Below are 12,496 nucleotides of genomic sequence, written 5' to 3'. Positions count from 1 at the left end.
AAACCGCCCGGCTGTGCCGTCATACATCATCATGTCGGCCTGTTAGAAAAGTCCGTGGTATCTAATATGCAGATGTGCATGGTGTTGGCATTTCGCCATTACCCGGACATGTCCTCAAGTTCAACGTTGGCATCTGGGATAAAAGAATTGGAGCGAGCGGGTCAATTTGAATACGCATGGAGATGCTTTTGTGCTTTCGTAACATCTGGGCTTTTTCCGTACAAAACGGTCGGTGTAGCTTCTGCTGACGTGGTGGGATTTAAATCGATTGCCTCCCCGTTTTCTATGACAAAAATCACATAATTTAAATGTATATTCAACAGTTGTTATGATATAGCAGTAAGGAAGAAATATAATGAATGTTACAAAACGAAAAGAAAAAAAGAAACCGGCAAGAGAATAGAAAACTGAACAAAAATCCAAATTATTATGAATTAAGTCGTCATAAACAGATCTCACATATTTCATATATATATATATATATATATATATATATATATATATATATATATATATATATATATATATATATATATATATATATATGAATTCGAATTCTCCCATACATTACTTTAATTGATAGTCGGTAAAATATTTCGTGATTCACATTCACTTATTGATCACTAAAATTCCATGGCCTACATTAAGATGGTCTAAGTATAGATTTTAATTGTCTGCGGCTACGTATGGGCACTACCATTTTTATTCAATATTACTCCTTATAATGATATGATATATTAGTCCAGTCCACAAACCGTCTTGTTTATTTTAAACTTTCAGTGACCGCTACCTCAAACGACAATTGAATAGGTTAGGTTTGAAAAGGAACAACAATTACGTTCTTAATGACGTAACCGCTGCAGTCGAGGAATGTAATCCGAATTTTTGAAGTGATGCTTATATCTGATAGAAATTGAATATGTCTTTTGGGTTAAAGATCATGTTCTCTGCATTATTACAGGTTGAGCTTGCTGGCAGCGGATGTTGCATGGGATATCGTGCTATGTCACAACGTCTCCGTCAACGCTACGGAATAAAGGCCCCTAGGTAAGATGTATGATCGGGTTGCTACCTACACGGTTAATTCTTGACATGATAAATGAGGGCGCTAAAGTACCAAAACGCCATAACAAAAAAAAAACAACTTAATTTCTCGAAAAATATTTTTTGGCCAAATCGAAGAATTGTCAGTTTTGTTACTCCTGACAAAAAGAACTTTCGAATCGGCCAGCATATGTATAAATGTGTATTTGATTGATGTAAGAGCTTGAAGATGAGATCTGGATCACTTCACTCATGTGTTATATGATTGTTTACTTCTAGGTCTCTAGTTTCCAATATCCTTCGGAATTTAGACTTCGAAGGAGTACAGAATAGGACCCATGGAGTTTTAAGACGACGACGTTACTTTAACAAGGGTCCCAATTATCTTGTCCATCTCGATGGTTATGACAAGCTCAATCAAGCCTTTTGGTTTCCCGTTTCATGGATGTATAGATGGGTAAACATAATATATAATTGATATATCCTAAAAGATATTATTTCCACATTTCAACAGCAGAATATTAAATACGTAAACGATAGTAAATAATAAGAGGCGTTGTTTACAATCTGGCTGTATTCAGAACTGCTTTCTTGGATGCTTTAAGTTCAGAATTTGGTTTGTCGAACATGTTCATAAACACAGTCTATATTTAAACGGTTTTCCCGACGAATCCTTTGGTTAAGAGCTGGAAATACTAATAATGACCCAGAGGTGGTTGCGTGGTACTTTTTAGATTTCGTTCAGGACATTGAAGGTGGATAGAATTGTCATACATAAATACACAATATGCCGAAATTATGCCTGGGAAAAATTATCTGTTATCAATCGTCGATTAAGATAATACTCTGACCGTCATCTTTATAACATCATTCAGCAGTTCCTCGCTGCATCCGTATGGACGCTGGAACCGAAAATGGCAGAATTGCTGCGATTCAGAAGGCCTTTAGAGCAGAATATGACGACGAAACGTGCGTTCTTGTGGGTAGATCTACGAATAATCAGGTTCGTGGAGTCATTAATATGGGTAGCTTTGGACAATCTCCGCTAGAACCAACTTAAGATATTTCAAAACTCACCAATTGTTTTATGTTTCTTTTTTTAAGCGCATTGAACGATGGTGGCGAAGTCTTCGAAACGAAGTTGTTCAGTTTTGGATGAACATATTTAAAGATATGGAGGAAAATTGAAGTCTATCTACCGCGGACGTTGTGCACATGTAGGTTAAATCCCCGCCTTTAAAGCGCGTGGCGATTTTTTTGTGATCCACGTAGTAATTTCCCTTTCTCCAATATTTTTCAATCAAACCTTAAGATACAGTTTTTTTCTGAATTGATAAATGCCGATCTCCAGGATTTTGTGCAGGAGTGGAATACACATGCCATCAGGCATCTTCGAAATGTGGATGTTCCACCCAGAAAACCTGATCTTTTATACTTATCGCCGGAATATTACGGTACGAAATACGCTGTATAAAAATGAGCATAGGTTTCTAAGTTTACGTTGTTTTTATCACTTCTTGATAATACGAAATAATATTTTCAGGCACGATAGACTACAAATTTCCAGAGGACACTGGACTACTTCAGCACTGGACTACTGGACTACTTCAATTCGAGAGGAATTTTGTAGTAAACCGAATGAATCGAGAGGCTGTGATCCGGACTTTTCAGCGATGTGTGATCTTATAACGAGGCAGGGACAACAATCAAGACCGACATCAACCCCAGAAGCCGCTGCTTTGTATGACTGGCTATTAAATCAATTCTGAGAGCGTACATGTTACAATCATTTTTATACGTATCTGTCCTGCACGGTTTATGTGTTGTCTGTTCATGATGTATTTCGAAGATTCAAATATATCTATGATATACGTTACGCGTTGAAAAGAATATGATTGTAAATTTTCATGGATTTCATGCGACTGTTTGGGCTTAGTAATACATCATACTAACACTACCCATGTTTTAATTCGCTATCCAACCCCATCTCAAGTAGGTGTCTCAGAAATACACGTGCCATCAATTTACATGGAGAATTATCTGCGAAAGCGTACTCCAGTATCCGCTATTCTCAAAACGCTTCAGAATAAAATTGCGTATGGTTCAAAAAGATGTATTTTTGATTAAAATTTATTTTGAGAAAGTTCTATGAAGCGGTTGTTTAAAAAGTGGTCTTATGGACAAGTCACCTATCTTTCATCCTCGCATGCCAGGGGGTCTGCTATCGCTCCCCGAACTCGTTTCCACCAGCCCCCTGTCCTCACGACGCGTGATGTCATTACTGGCTGACATAACTCCTTGTACGCTGATTGGTCCATTTAACGAGAAAACCAACAGAAGCCAGACGTTTGCTTCAAGCGCTGTGATTGGTACGACCGGATTCTGGTCGGCTAGTAACGACTCCAACGACTCGCGAGGTCAAGGGGTTCGGGGAACACGACTTTAGCTTAGTGAATTCGATTCCCACGACAGGTGAAGATGCATACATTGGAACCTCGATACAACGGGGACCAGAAAATATTGTTCGTTTTAACCGATATTTCGTCATATCAAGTGTGAAATTAATCAAATTGTCTAATGTGGGACACAATCTTGTATTTGTTATGTCCGATGAATCGTTGTATCCCTGTTAGTTATAACGAGGTTCCACTGTATCTCTATGTGAATGTGCAATTTTGATAGTATACGTTCGAATACGTGCCAACGACACTTTCGTACTACCATATTATTTGCAGCTCAAGTGAAAGTGAGACACCATGAAAGAACGATAACGCAATGAAGTAAAGATATTTGAATATTTTAATCGAAGTATCAAAGTTTCTCTTAAACGCCTTAAAACATTATCTACGTTTTAATACCGTGTTGATACAATATATCAATATATACTTGATGATTGTCTTACAATTTCGAGACAAAACATAACTTGACAGCAGAGAAGTGGCGCCCGCAAACCCCCCTGTTTTCAATACAAACAAAAAACGTATTTGGTCATGATTGATGCGAAACGACATATATAAGGAGCAAGTTTAACAGCTCTCGGTGAGTTTGACTCTAGAGTTAAGTCGATTTATTTCCAATATTTCAAATGCTTTAACTCTAAGAGTCAAACATAACCAGGAACTGTAGAACCTGGTCAAAATGCACTGCGTGAATAATTACTTTTATCGTTAAAATGATCGTCACTTTGTTAAAATAAACGACATCAGGGCTGGCAATATTAATAATAAACACATCACTTTTGGCCTAAACAAAAGAACTTAAACACGTTTTGATCCAACTTTGGACATATGAAACTTACGTGGATTACGTCATTTTGTTTCTAGAATAATTTTATGCGACGTCCATAACCCAAACATTGCTCTGGAGAATATTATCGAATTTCAGTTCGACGTATTCGTCAGATATTTCTGGTAACTCCAATATCTGGGCACATGTTCGAGCAACTGGAGCTCGTTGGAGACCGTCTACCTTATTAAAGGTCACGTCAATCTTTTGGCAGTTACACATGTCAGAACCAGTACAATAGCGGAGAAACTTAGACAACATGCTTTCATCCAATCATCTGACAAATCTCTTCAGTAACGTAGCAACATTTGACTGAGGAGCTGACAAAACGTTTGGAAAAGAAAGTAATTCTACCACTTTGCGACAGGAGGGTTTAAGATCCGTACAAAGATCGAGGTACTGTTTATATGATATTGTTACATATTTCTGTACCATAGGTTTTATACAATCAACCATAAATCTCGGCTTTTGCACTAATGCTTGGTGACTTATTTCCCGAATCAACATGGAGAAGTTCTCCTTCGTAGGAAGTTTCCGACATTCATATCCCCCCAGTATGTCTATTATCTCTTCGACGTCATTTGCTTCATCATCGAAATTAGCCAATGCGCGTCGAAATACGAGCTCCTCAGACGGAGAAACATATTTCAATAATGATTCGACCAAGTCTACGCTATCACCCTGCTGGAAGAACAATTCGGAAACAAATGGCTGCGCGAGGAATATTGGGAAATATGATGTTTCCTGAAATCCTTTACTGATGATACGTCCTACAGCCTCCCATTTCTCTGTGCCATAATCATGGCGTATGAGAGGGATCATCTGACTACTACCCGTCATACATTGCTTTCTAAATTCTGACCAAAATTCAGTAAGACACTCTCGAAAGACACCGTGTCCTTCTCCGGCTTCAACATTTCCATTAGGGAGTATCATTCGAGCATTTATTATTTTCACCATCACCGATGCATCACAAAAAGCGTTTATCATATCTTCGACCACGGCTGTTCTGCGAACCAGAAGGTTGTACTCTTCCCGTTCAATGCGATTAATCTCTTCTTGTGATAACTCGCCACTCGTCTGTACTCTGAATTGAATTGTAGGCGTATCAGGCTGTATCAATTCGAAATCATTAAAGTTGATATCTGCTATACCATCACGAGAATGTGTATAATTTTCACCGGTATGTATGCCAACAGCACCGGTAGGCACATAACCAGACTGAATCCCGGCCGCAAATGGTGGTTAAAGTGTATGGGCAAATTGGGTATGCGTAGTTAAAAACAATAGGTTGAATATCACTACTAGCCGGAATTGTAGATGAGGCTGCTGGCGTAAACGACAATGCCGGTTGCATCAACGAAAACATAGGTAAAGTTGACTCAGAAATCGGTGGCTGGTGGGTATTAGCAAGAAAGGTGACATGGATGGCAATGATGTTTCATCATCACTATCGTCAACTAAAACAGTTGTGTGAAGATAGAGCCTAATAGGGTTTGTTTTATGTGCTGCGATGTAGGCCTCTAGACCAAATACATTACCACACTCAAGATAATCACGTAACCGATTACCATTGTAGTTTTCTAAGTAATAGCTTACATCATTGATTTTTAGGTTCATCGCATTCGATTTGCCGTCTGGAAAAAATAGGTTTAAGAACTCCATGGTTAAGGCCGACAAATTCATTTCTTTTTTCAGGTCCAAAGTGTGTGTCCCCCACCCTTGCTTGCCGTAACTAGTAAAAAGGTCCCGCTTTTGATGGCGTGTTTCCAACCTAGTTTTATTCGTCGTGTATCTTTCTCTGCATTTTTTATCGTCATTGATTTCTTGGTGCCGGCCTTCCGTTTTTGAAATTGCGTTCTCAACCTGAAGTTCTAGAACAGTATATAAAATACTCATTGTAAGCACCATATTATAAGCTTTAGTTTGATTTTGAGATAATGAGATTTTGGACGCTGAGAGAGTTTCACGTTGCTTACTTTTGACGTATAAGATTTGTGATTTTAATACAGTGATAACAAGCAGGTTGAATGTAACAGCGACTGTGATCAGTGGAGATGAAATGTATGCATTCCTGATATATGCCAACTCCCTTATTGGGTTGTAAACGTAAACTCGTGTTTTATTCATTATTTTCAAACGGTCTGCATCAGTTCGCTGAATCCGTTATCTGAACTGAAACATTCGCAATTATTATTTCTAATTCTTACTAATACGCCATAGCCGGAAAACGATTTATCACTGCAGGCAAACAGTATGAATAATTTGATCAGGACATGAAATTCAAAATATTCTACAGCAGAACTTCGAAAACTGAAAACATCGAAATATCTAGCATTACTGTTTAAGAGTTTTGATTTGATTACTGACAACGAATGAGAAGTGAGGTTTAAATAAGCGAAACCGTTTGTATGTCCATCTCCAGGTTGTCATCGTCTGCAAGGGTTCATAGTCCTCCTCAGTATCCATAAGAAATAGGCTTGTAACGGTTTGAATCCGTGGTTGTCCTTGGGTGTACAAGAGAAGTGGGCTCACAAGTTTTCGAATCCTACGTTTTCTTTGGGGTCCATCAGAAATTGACTCGCAAGGGTTCGAATCCTAAGTTATCCTCAGTGTTCAGGAGAAGCGGGCTTGCAAGGGTTCGAATCCTGAAGCTGTGCAACAAGATTCAGAGACAAATCAAACCTACAAAACAGTAAATGAGACAAACTTTACTGACCGTTGTAGCTGATCCCGCCCTAGAAACCCATCCCGTATGGCGGTTCCAAGAGCTAATACTGACCGCCTTCTATTCTCCAACCCACCCACCGGCGCAGGTACGCTGCCGATATCGAGACCTTCCTGTGAATAGCGATACCCAGGGTAACGACAACGACCAGTCCGAGGGCGTCGTCGTGAAACGGAATCGAGACACTCCATCACGTGACCCGAAAGCAGACGAAATTTCAACACGTGACCGAATGTAACACGTGACACACCGACGACGATGTTTGCAGAGCTCGGACATATCGATAATAGTCTGTTCGTAAAGCTGACTTCAGAAATATCGAGAGCGTACTCGGCGTAGGAAGATTTGCAACTGGTTCCTTTAGATTTAGAGGTTTAGAGGATCAATATTGACGTATTATGACATGTACAGCAGCTGTGGCTTTTTGAAAATCCACCAGCAAAAACTCAATCACAAAAACAATAAGCTTTTAAACGTATAGAATTGTATTCAATAACATTTTATTTGACAAAACTATTCGCATATAGACCTACACGTTTATAAGCAGAACGAAACTTTTGTATCCGCGATAGGAATCAAGAAAATACTAACCCAACACCTGACGATGGTCCCTAAACAAAGAGAGGCTGAAGCACCGTGTCTTCCTGTTTATAATTATAAAGATAAGTAAAAAAATATCCATTTTCATTTCTAGATATTCATGGATTACAATTTCAAAAGATAAAAAAAACAGGGAACCTATTTCCAAATCTCGAAAAAATCTTGAATTAAATTTTTGTGACCCCGGCTTTTAATAGAAAGGTACTTTGAAAATTTAAGGGTTCGCTCGGTACGGGCCCGGTCAGGTATATTCGATGGATCAACGTTTATTTGAGAGTCAGTCCTTGGACCCACGAATAAACGGTATTCAAACGTGCGTCAGTTCCTCAGGCGTTTCTGGCCAATACAAAGTGTTTCAGGGTTATAGGCAACATCGGGAATCCATAACTATAGACGACATATTTACGGATGATATCCTGAACTTGTGCGCGCGATGTTTCCAGTAAGGTATCTATATCCCGACCCGCGATGAACGTCGGTATCGCGTCACCCATTTTACGAATGGCTGCGTCCTGTTCGCTGATGCGCGATCTGCTCGGTTTCAGAGCTAGGTGCATCAAAATCGCGCCCTCGTCGGTCGAGCGCGAAACCACTTTCATCTCAGCAGCTTCCGCGCGTAGGAGTTCATCTATGTCAACTAGTCCGCAGGGAATAGGCGATGAACCGTCATCGGTGAGGGCTTGGATTTCTCGAGCGATGCTAAAATAATCTGTCTTGGTCGTTGAGCTCAGGTAAACTCGTCCACACTCGTTAGCTAACTTATAAAGCGACACTTCCAAACATTCCGCCGGATCGTCGAAGTAATAGAGAACGTGCGAAAAAATGATCAAATCGTAGAAGTCGTTCGGTAAGAAAGAAGGCGCCTCCTCGCTAGAGAATTTACGTCTATAGACCTCGGACTGGAATTCGTACTTACTGGCGAGTTTTGCCATTCGAGTCTCCAGCTCCAGCGACATGACGTCATTCGGTTCAACGCAGTCGACGCGTTCGAAACTCACTTCATCACCGAGTTCGATGAACGCGTCTTCTAACAGATACCCGTGAGCCGCGCCGACTGATAGCACTCTCAAACCTCTCCGCCTACCGTCTGCCGTCATCAGGTGATCGGTAGCGGTCTGACGGACGGCGCGAACTGCTTCACATAATCTCTTCAATCCGAAGTTAATTTCGCTGCAATTCAGACGAAAATATCGGAGACTTTCGCCGTATTTCAGGTCGTTCATCGTAACTCGGCTGCCGTCTGCTAAAAAGAAACATTTCTATATTATATACCGGGAGCCAGTGACTCAATAGTTGGTAAGAGTTTACCAGTGAATAGTTGACATAGTGACAATTATTTACTATGATTCATCCATCGGTTATCTTTGAAACCAACTTTTGAGCAACTGGCCCCCAGTATCATAAACTATGGGTGCCTTTTCTAGACAGGTTCCTATCGAACCGTTTAGGCGTAATTCTTGTCGACACGAACGGCCCTGAAGAGAATTCCTGAATCGATAGAAAATAGACGAATCAAACCTGCCAAACTCTCTCCCGGCCGCTTCTATCAGGTTTACAGATACTGGAATATGTAGCTTATCTTGATCGTGACTAAAGCGCCAGATGAGTATTTCCGAATTAGTAGAGGCCATTTAACCTTTCTGGTTTAGAGATTTTGCTATAATTCCGGAATGGAATAGAGCACATTCTGAAGAATTCCGGTATAGGCCAATCCAAACCTACCTATGTGCGCGATGCTACACAATGATGCCGTTTCGCAAAGGCCATCGATTATTTTCAAAGCGCCATATTGTAGGTTATTAGTGACGCATTTAGCGTGAATCCTTTATCCTAAATAATCACAGATGTATGCATAAATATACAGCGCAGCTTTTATCCTTCAGAATTCATGTTCATACACGTCAAATAGAGGTCATATAGAGGTCACAGTAGTTACTCTATCCGTAATTTTGCAATAATGAATTTTGGCGTTCATTTTTTTATCAAACATATTTCATAACTGGCAAAAAATACCTTTTTCATAAGTTTCGGATGATGAAATTGTGAATTTGCCTTTTCTGAGGTCACTATTTCGCGAACAAATTTCCTTTTTTTTCTATGATTTTCGGAACGACATTTTTATTCGATTTGACTCGTAAATCGGCGGTGGTGAAAAAGCCACGTATCGAATTAACTCGAAATTAGCGGCAGCCCTCGTCCACCCAAAATGTCATGGGCGATGTAATAGACCAATGAAGGGTTTGCGGCCAGATATTGCGTAGGATACAGCAGAATGGCGAGACTTTTGGATGAAAACCATTGAGTGCTGCCCCTATGAATAACGATAGCGGAATTTCTGTGAACTAAAAAGTAACGCATTTACCACCAAAATATAAATTTCCTAATTACGTACAATCGGGACCTAAACTAGACATAAACTACGGCCCCGACCTACATAAAATCGACGCATTCGAACAATCTGAGCGCCGCAAATTTCGTGCCGTGGCTCCGAGTCTCGATTAACTATTACAGCCTGCAAAGTGACATCACAGATCGTATATTTGACAACTGATCAGTGAATTCGTGATGAATATAGGAACGCCTTTAACGCGAAAGAGAACGAACTGTTAAACAGGCATCAGTGTTAATTTGATAAAGTGCAAGGAATCACTGAGACACAAAGCGATCGGATAGATAGCGTGAGGTAAACTGCGGAATCTGCGACTTATTGCTATCAGGAAAGTACGTTCCTGAATTTCCAAACATTCCTGACGTGAACAAGACAAGCAGACCAGTGACACAGTACAGTAGATTCCAGACCCGTTTATCACAGACATGAGAACGATGTAACCAAGAAAAGGTCGTCGACCAATCCGCATCTGAGTTGAATTCATGATTTGATGCGGATCAGGGTCGGATCCAGCTTTATACCATCCATGCCTTCCGGAAGGTGGAATGCATTTCCAAAATACCCTGAGACGATTGGTGAACACAGATAAAAAGGGGCACCATATCACATGAAAATGGAACATAAAGTAAAAAGAACAAATAAAAGGACACTTTGTATGGGCCGATACGATGGGACCAAATTCCGGATGATCTCATAAAAAGGGCACTATCACTGGTCAATCCTAGGTATCCATGACAGGTAAAGGGGCAGCATATCCAATTTAAAAGGCATGTAAAGTAAAACGAAAAGAAGGGCATTTTCGTGCCGATGCTGTGAAAAGAAAATTTTCTAAGAATGGCAAAAAAGCTTCTCGGAGTATTTAATCTGAAAATTCCGCTTAGATTTTTAGTGGTTTAAGCTACAGGGAACCTCTCAAATTGCATCTCAGGACCTCAATTTATATTATTTTTTTGTTAAATATCCTTGCCCTTTTATAAGTGGTCAGGTTGTCAAACAGGATGACCCCCTGGTCACGTATTGATAATTACAATTAATCTTGGTGTTTACGTATAACCTAATAGCGTTAATCAGATTTTCACCTATACGCCGCTAAGTGGCCCCACACCGATCCACACCTCTTGCAATACATGCGGCTTTCATTTATATCTGATGACAATGACGCATAAAATAATTTCTCTTCAACCTAAGCTTAACTTAACTTAACTTAACCAGCGACGATTGCGTCGCGTCGCATGGCCAACCTATACCTGAATTGGATAAACTACTGATTCCGCAGTGGATGAGCTACTGATTCCGCAGTGAATATACTACTGATTCCGTAGTGGATACTCCACTGATTCCACAGTGGATTTGTAACAATCGATGGACCTTGTGAGAACGAAAATTGCCCAATAATTTTTGAATTCATAGCGATATTGGGGCCTTAAATGTGTCTACCACATTGAACAAAATAGGCCGACATCATTATTTATAGTCATGTTGGGTTTGAATTAGAACCAGGGAGCTGAGTCGGTCCTGACCATCGACGCTTTCATGTTCGGCGCAGCGTTCAGATCTCAGAGACAAAGAAGAGGGACGTGGCGCAAAACAGTGTCTCATCAGTTCAAACATGAATTCTTCAAAACGAATCCATGGTTCAATCAGCTTCATTTGACACGGTAGTAATAGAATAGTGAAAGCCACACAGCTGCTAATGTCTATTTCAACTTGACTTCAGAGCACATCGAGTTGGCCTAGCTCAGTCAGTTTTGATGGTACTAGCCTACCTGATATGAGTCTTATTAGGAAAAGACTGGCAGTTGACCTAAAACATCGTTTTTTTAATCCATTCTTCACTGTATTGAAGGAATGCCAAAAAGTCTTCATTGAAAGGCCATAATTTGAAAGTCTAATAAAACCAACTATTTACAGATATGTTTCCATGGCTACATAGCAAACTTGACTCTTATCAAGTATGTACCGCCAAAACTGACCGAGCTAGGCCACCTGATGTGCTTGCTCTCAAGTCAAGTTGAAATAAGACATCAGATAAAATTAGATTAGGCCACTGGACACCGTACCGTATACTTGAATCTGGTAAAATGATGTTTGCTCGTTTCAAGGACTGGACATGCAGGAGGCGTGACGATACAATTTGATTGACGCGTGACGTGTCAGCGGTTCGTCTGCCGCCAGTATAAAAATAACCGCACGCGCGTCGTTTGTTCATCTTCCGTGTTTGCAGCCGAAACCTGAACGTTTGATAATTTTGAAACCTCGAAATAAAAACTTTCGCTGTTCGACAAAACTTGCGTTTGAAGTTGATATCATTGAATTATCTTCCGTATATTCTCGACATAGTGAAATCAGATATAATCGTTTTCTACAATTTCTAACTTTCCCGTAAATAACGAAAGTTTCTTTTATTACAAACATCTTTTTTGAAAACGACACAACGAACTCAGCGCGCG

General features: G+C 40.0%; 1 protein-coding gene across 1 annotated transcript; it reads right to left on the bottom strand.

Moving 5' to 3' along the window:
- Window positions 1-7,844: 7,844 nt before the first annotated feature.
- On the bottom strand, window positions 7,845-9,387 carry LOC141907571 (uncharacterized). Its single transcript, XM_074797250.1, has 2 exons — window positions 9,380-9,387; window positions 7,845-8,900 (listed from the first exon to the last, which is right to left on the bottom strand). The coding sequence occupies exon 2, from the start codon at window positions 8,878-8,880 to the stop codon at window positions 7,984-7,986; it is 897 nt and encodes a 298-aa protein (XP_074653351.1). The 5' UTR covers window positions 8,881-8,900; window positions 9,380-9,387; the 3' UTR covers window positions 7,845-7,983.
- Window positions 9,388-12,496: the final 3,109 nt, after the last annotated feature.

This window comes from Tubulanus polymorphus, chromosome 6 (genome assembly GCF_964204645.1).
Source record: "Tubulanus polymorphus chromosome 6, tnTubPoly1.2, whole genome shotgun sequence".
Classification (NCBI taxonomy): Eukaryota; Metazoa; Nemertea; class Palaeonemertea; order Tubulaniformes; family Tubulanidae; genus Tubulanus; species Tubulanus polymorphus.
This window is presented reverse-complemented; position numbering and strand designations above follow the sequence as displayed.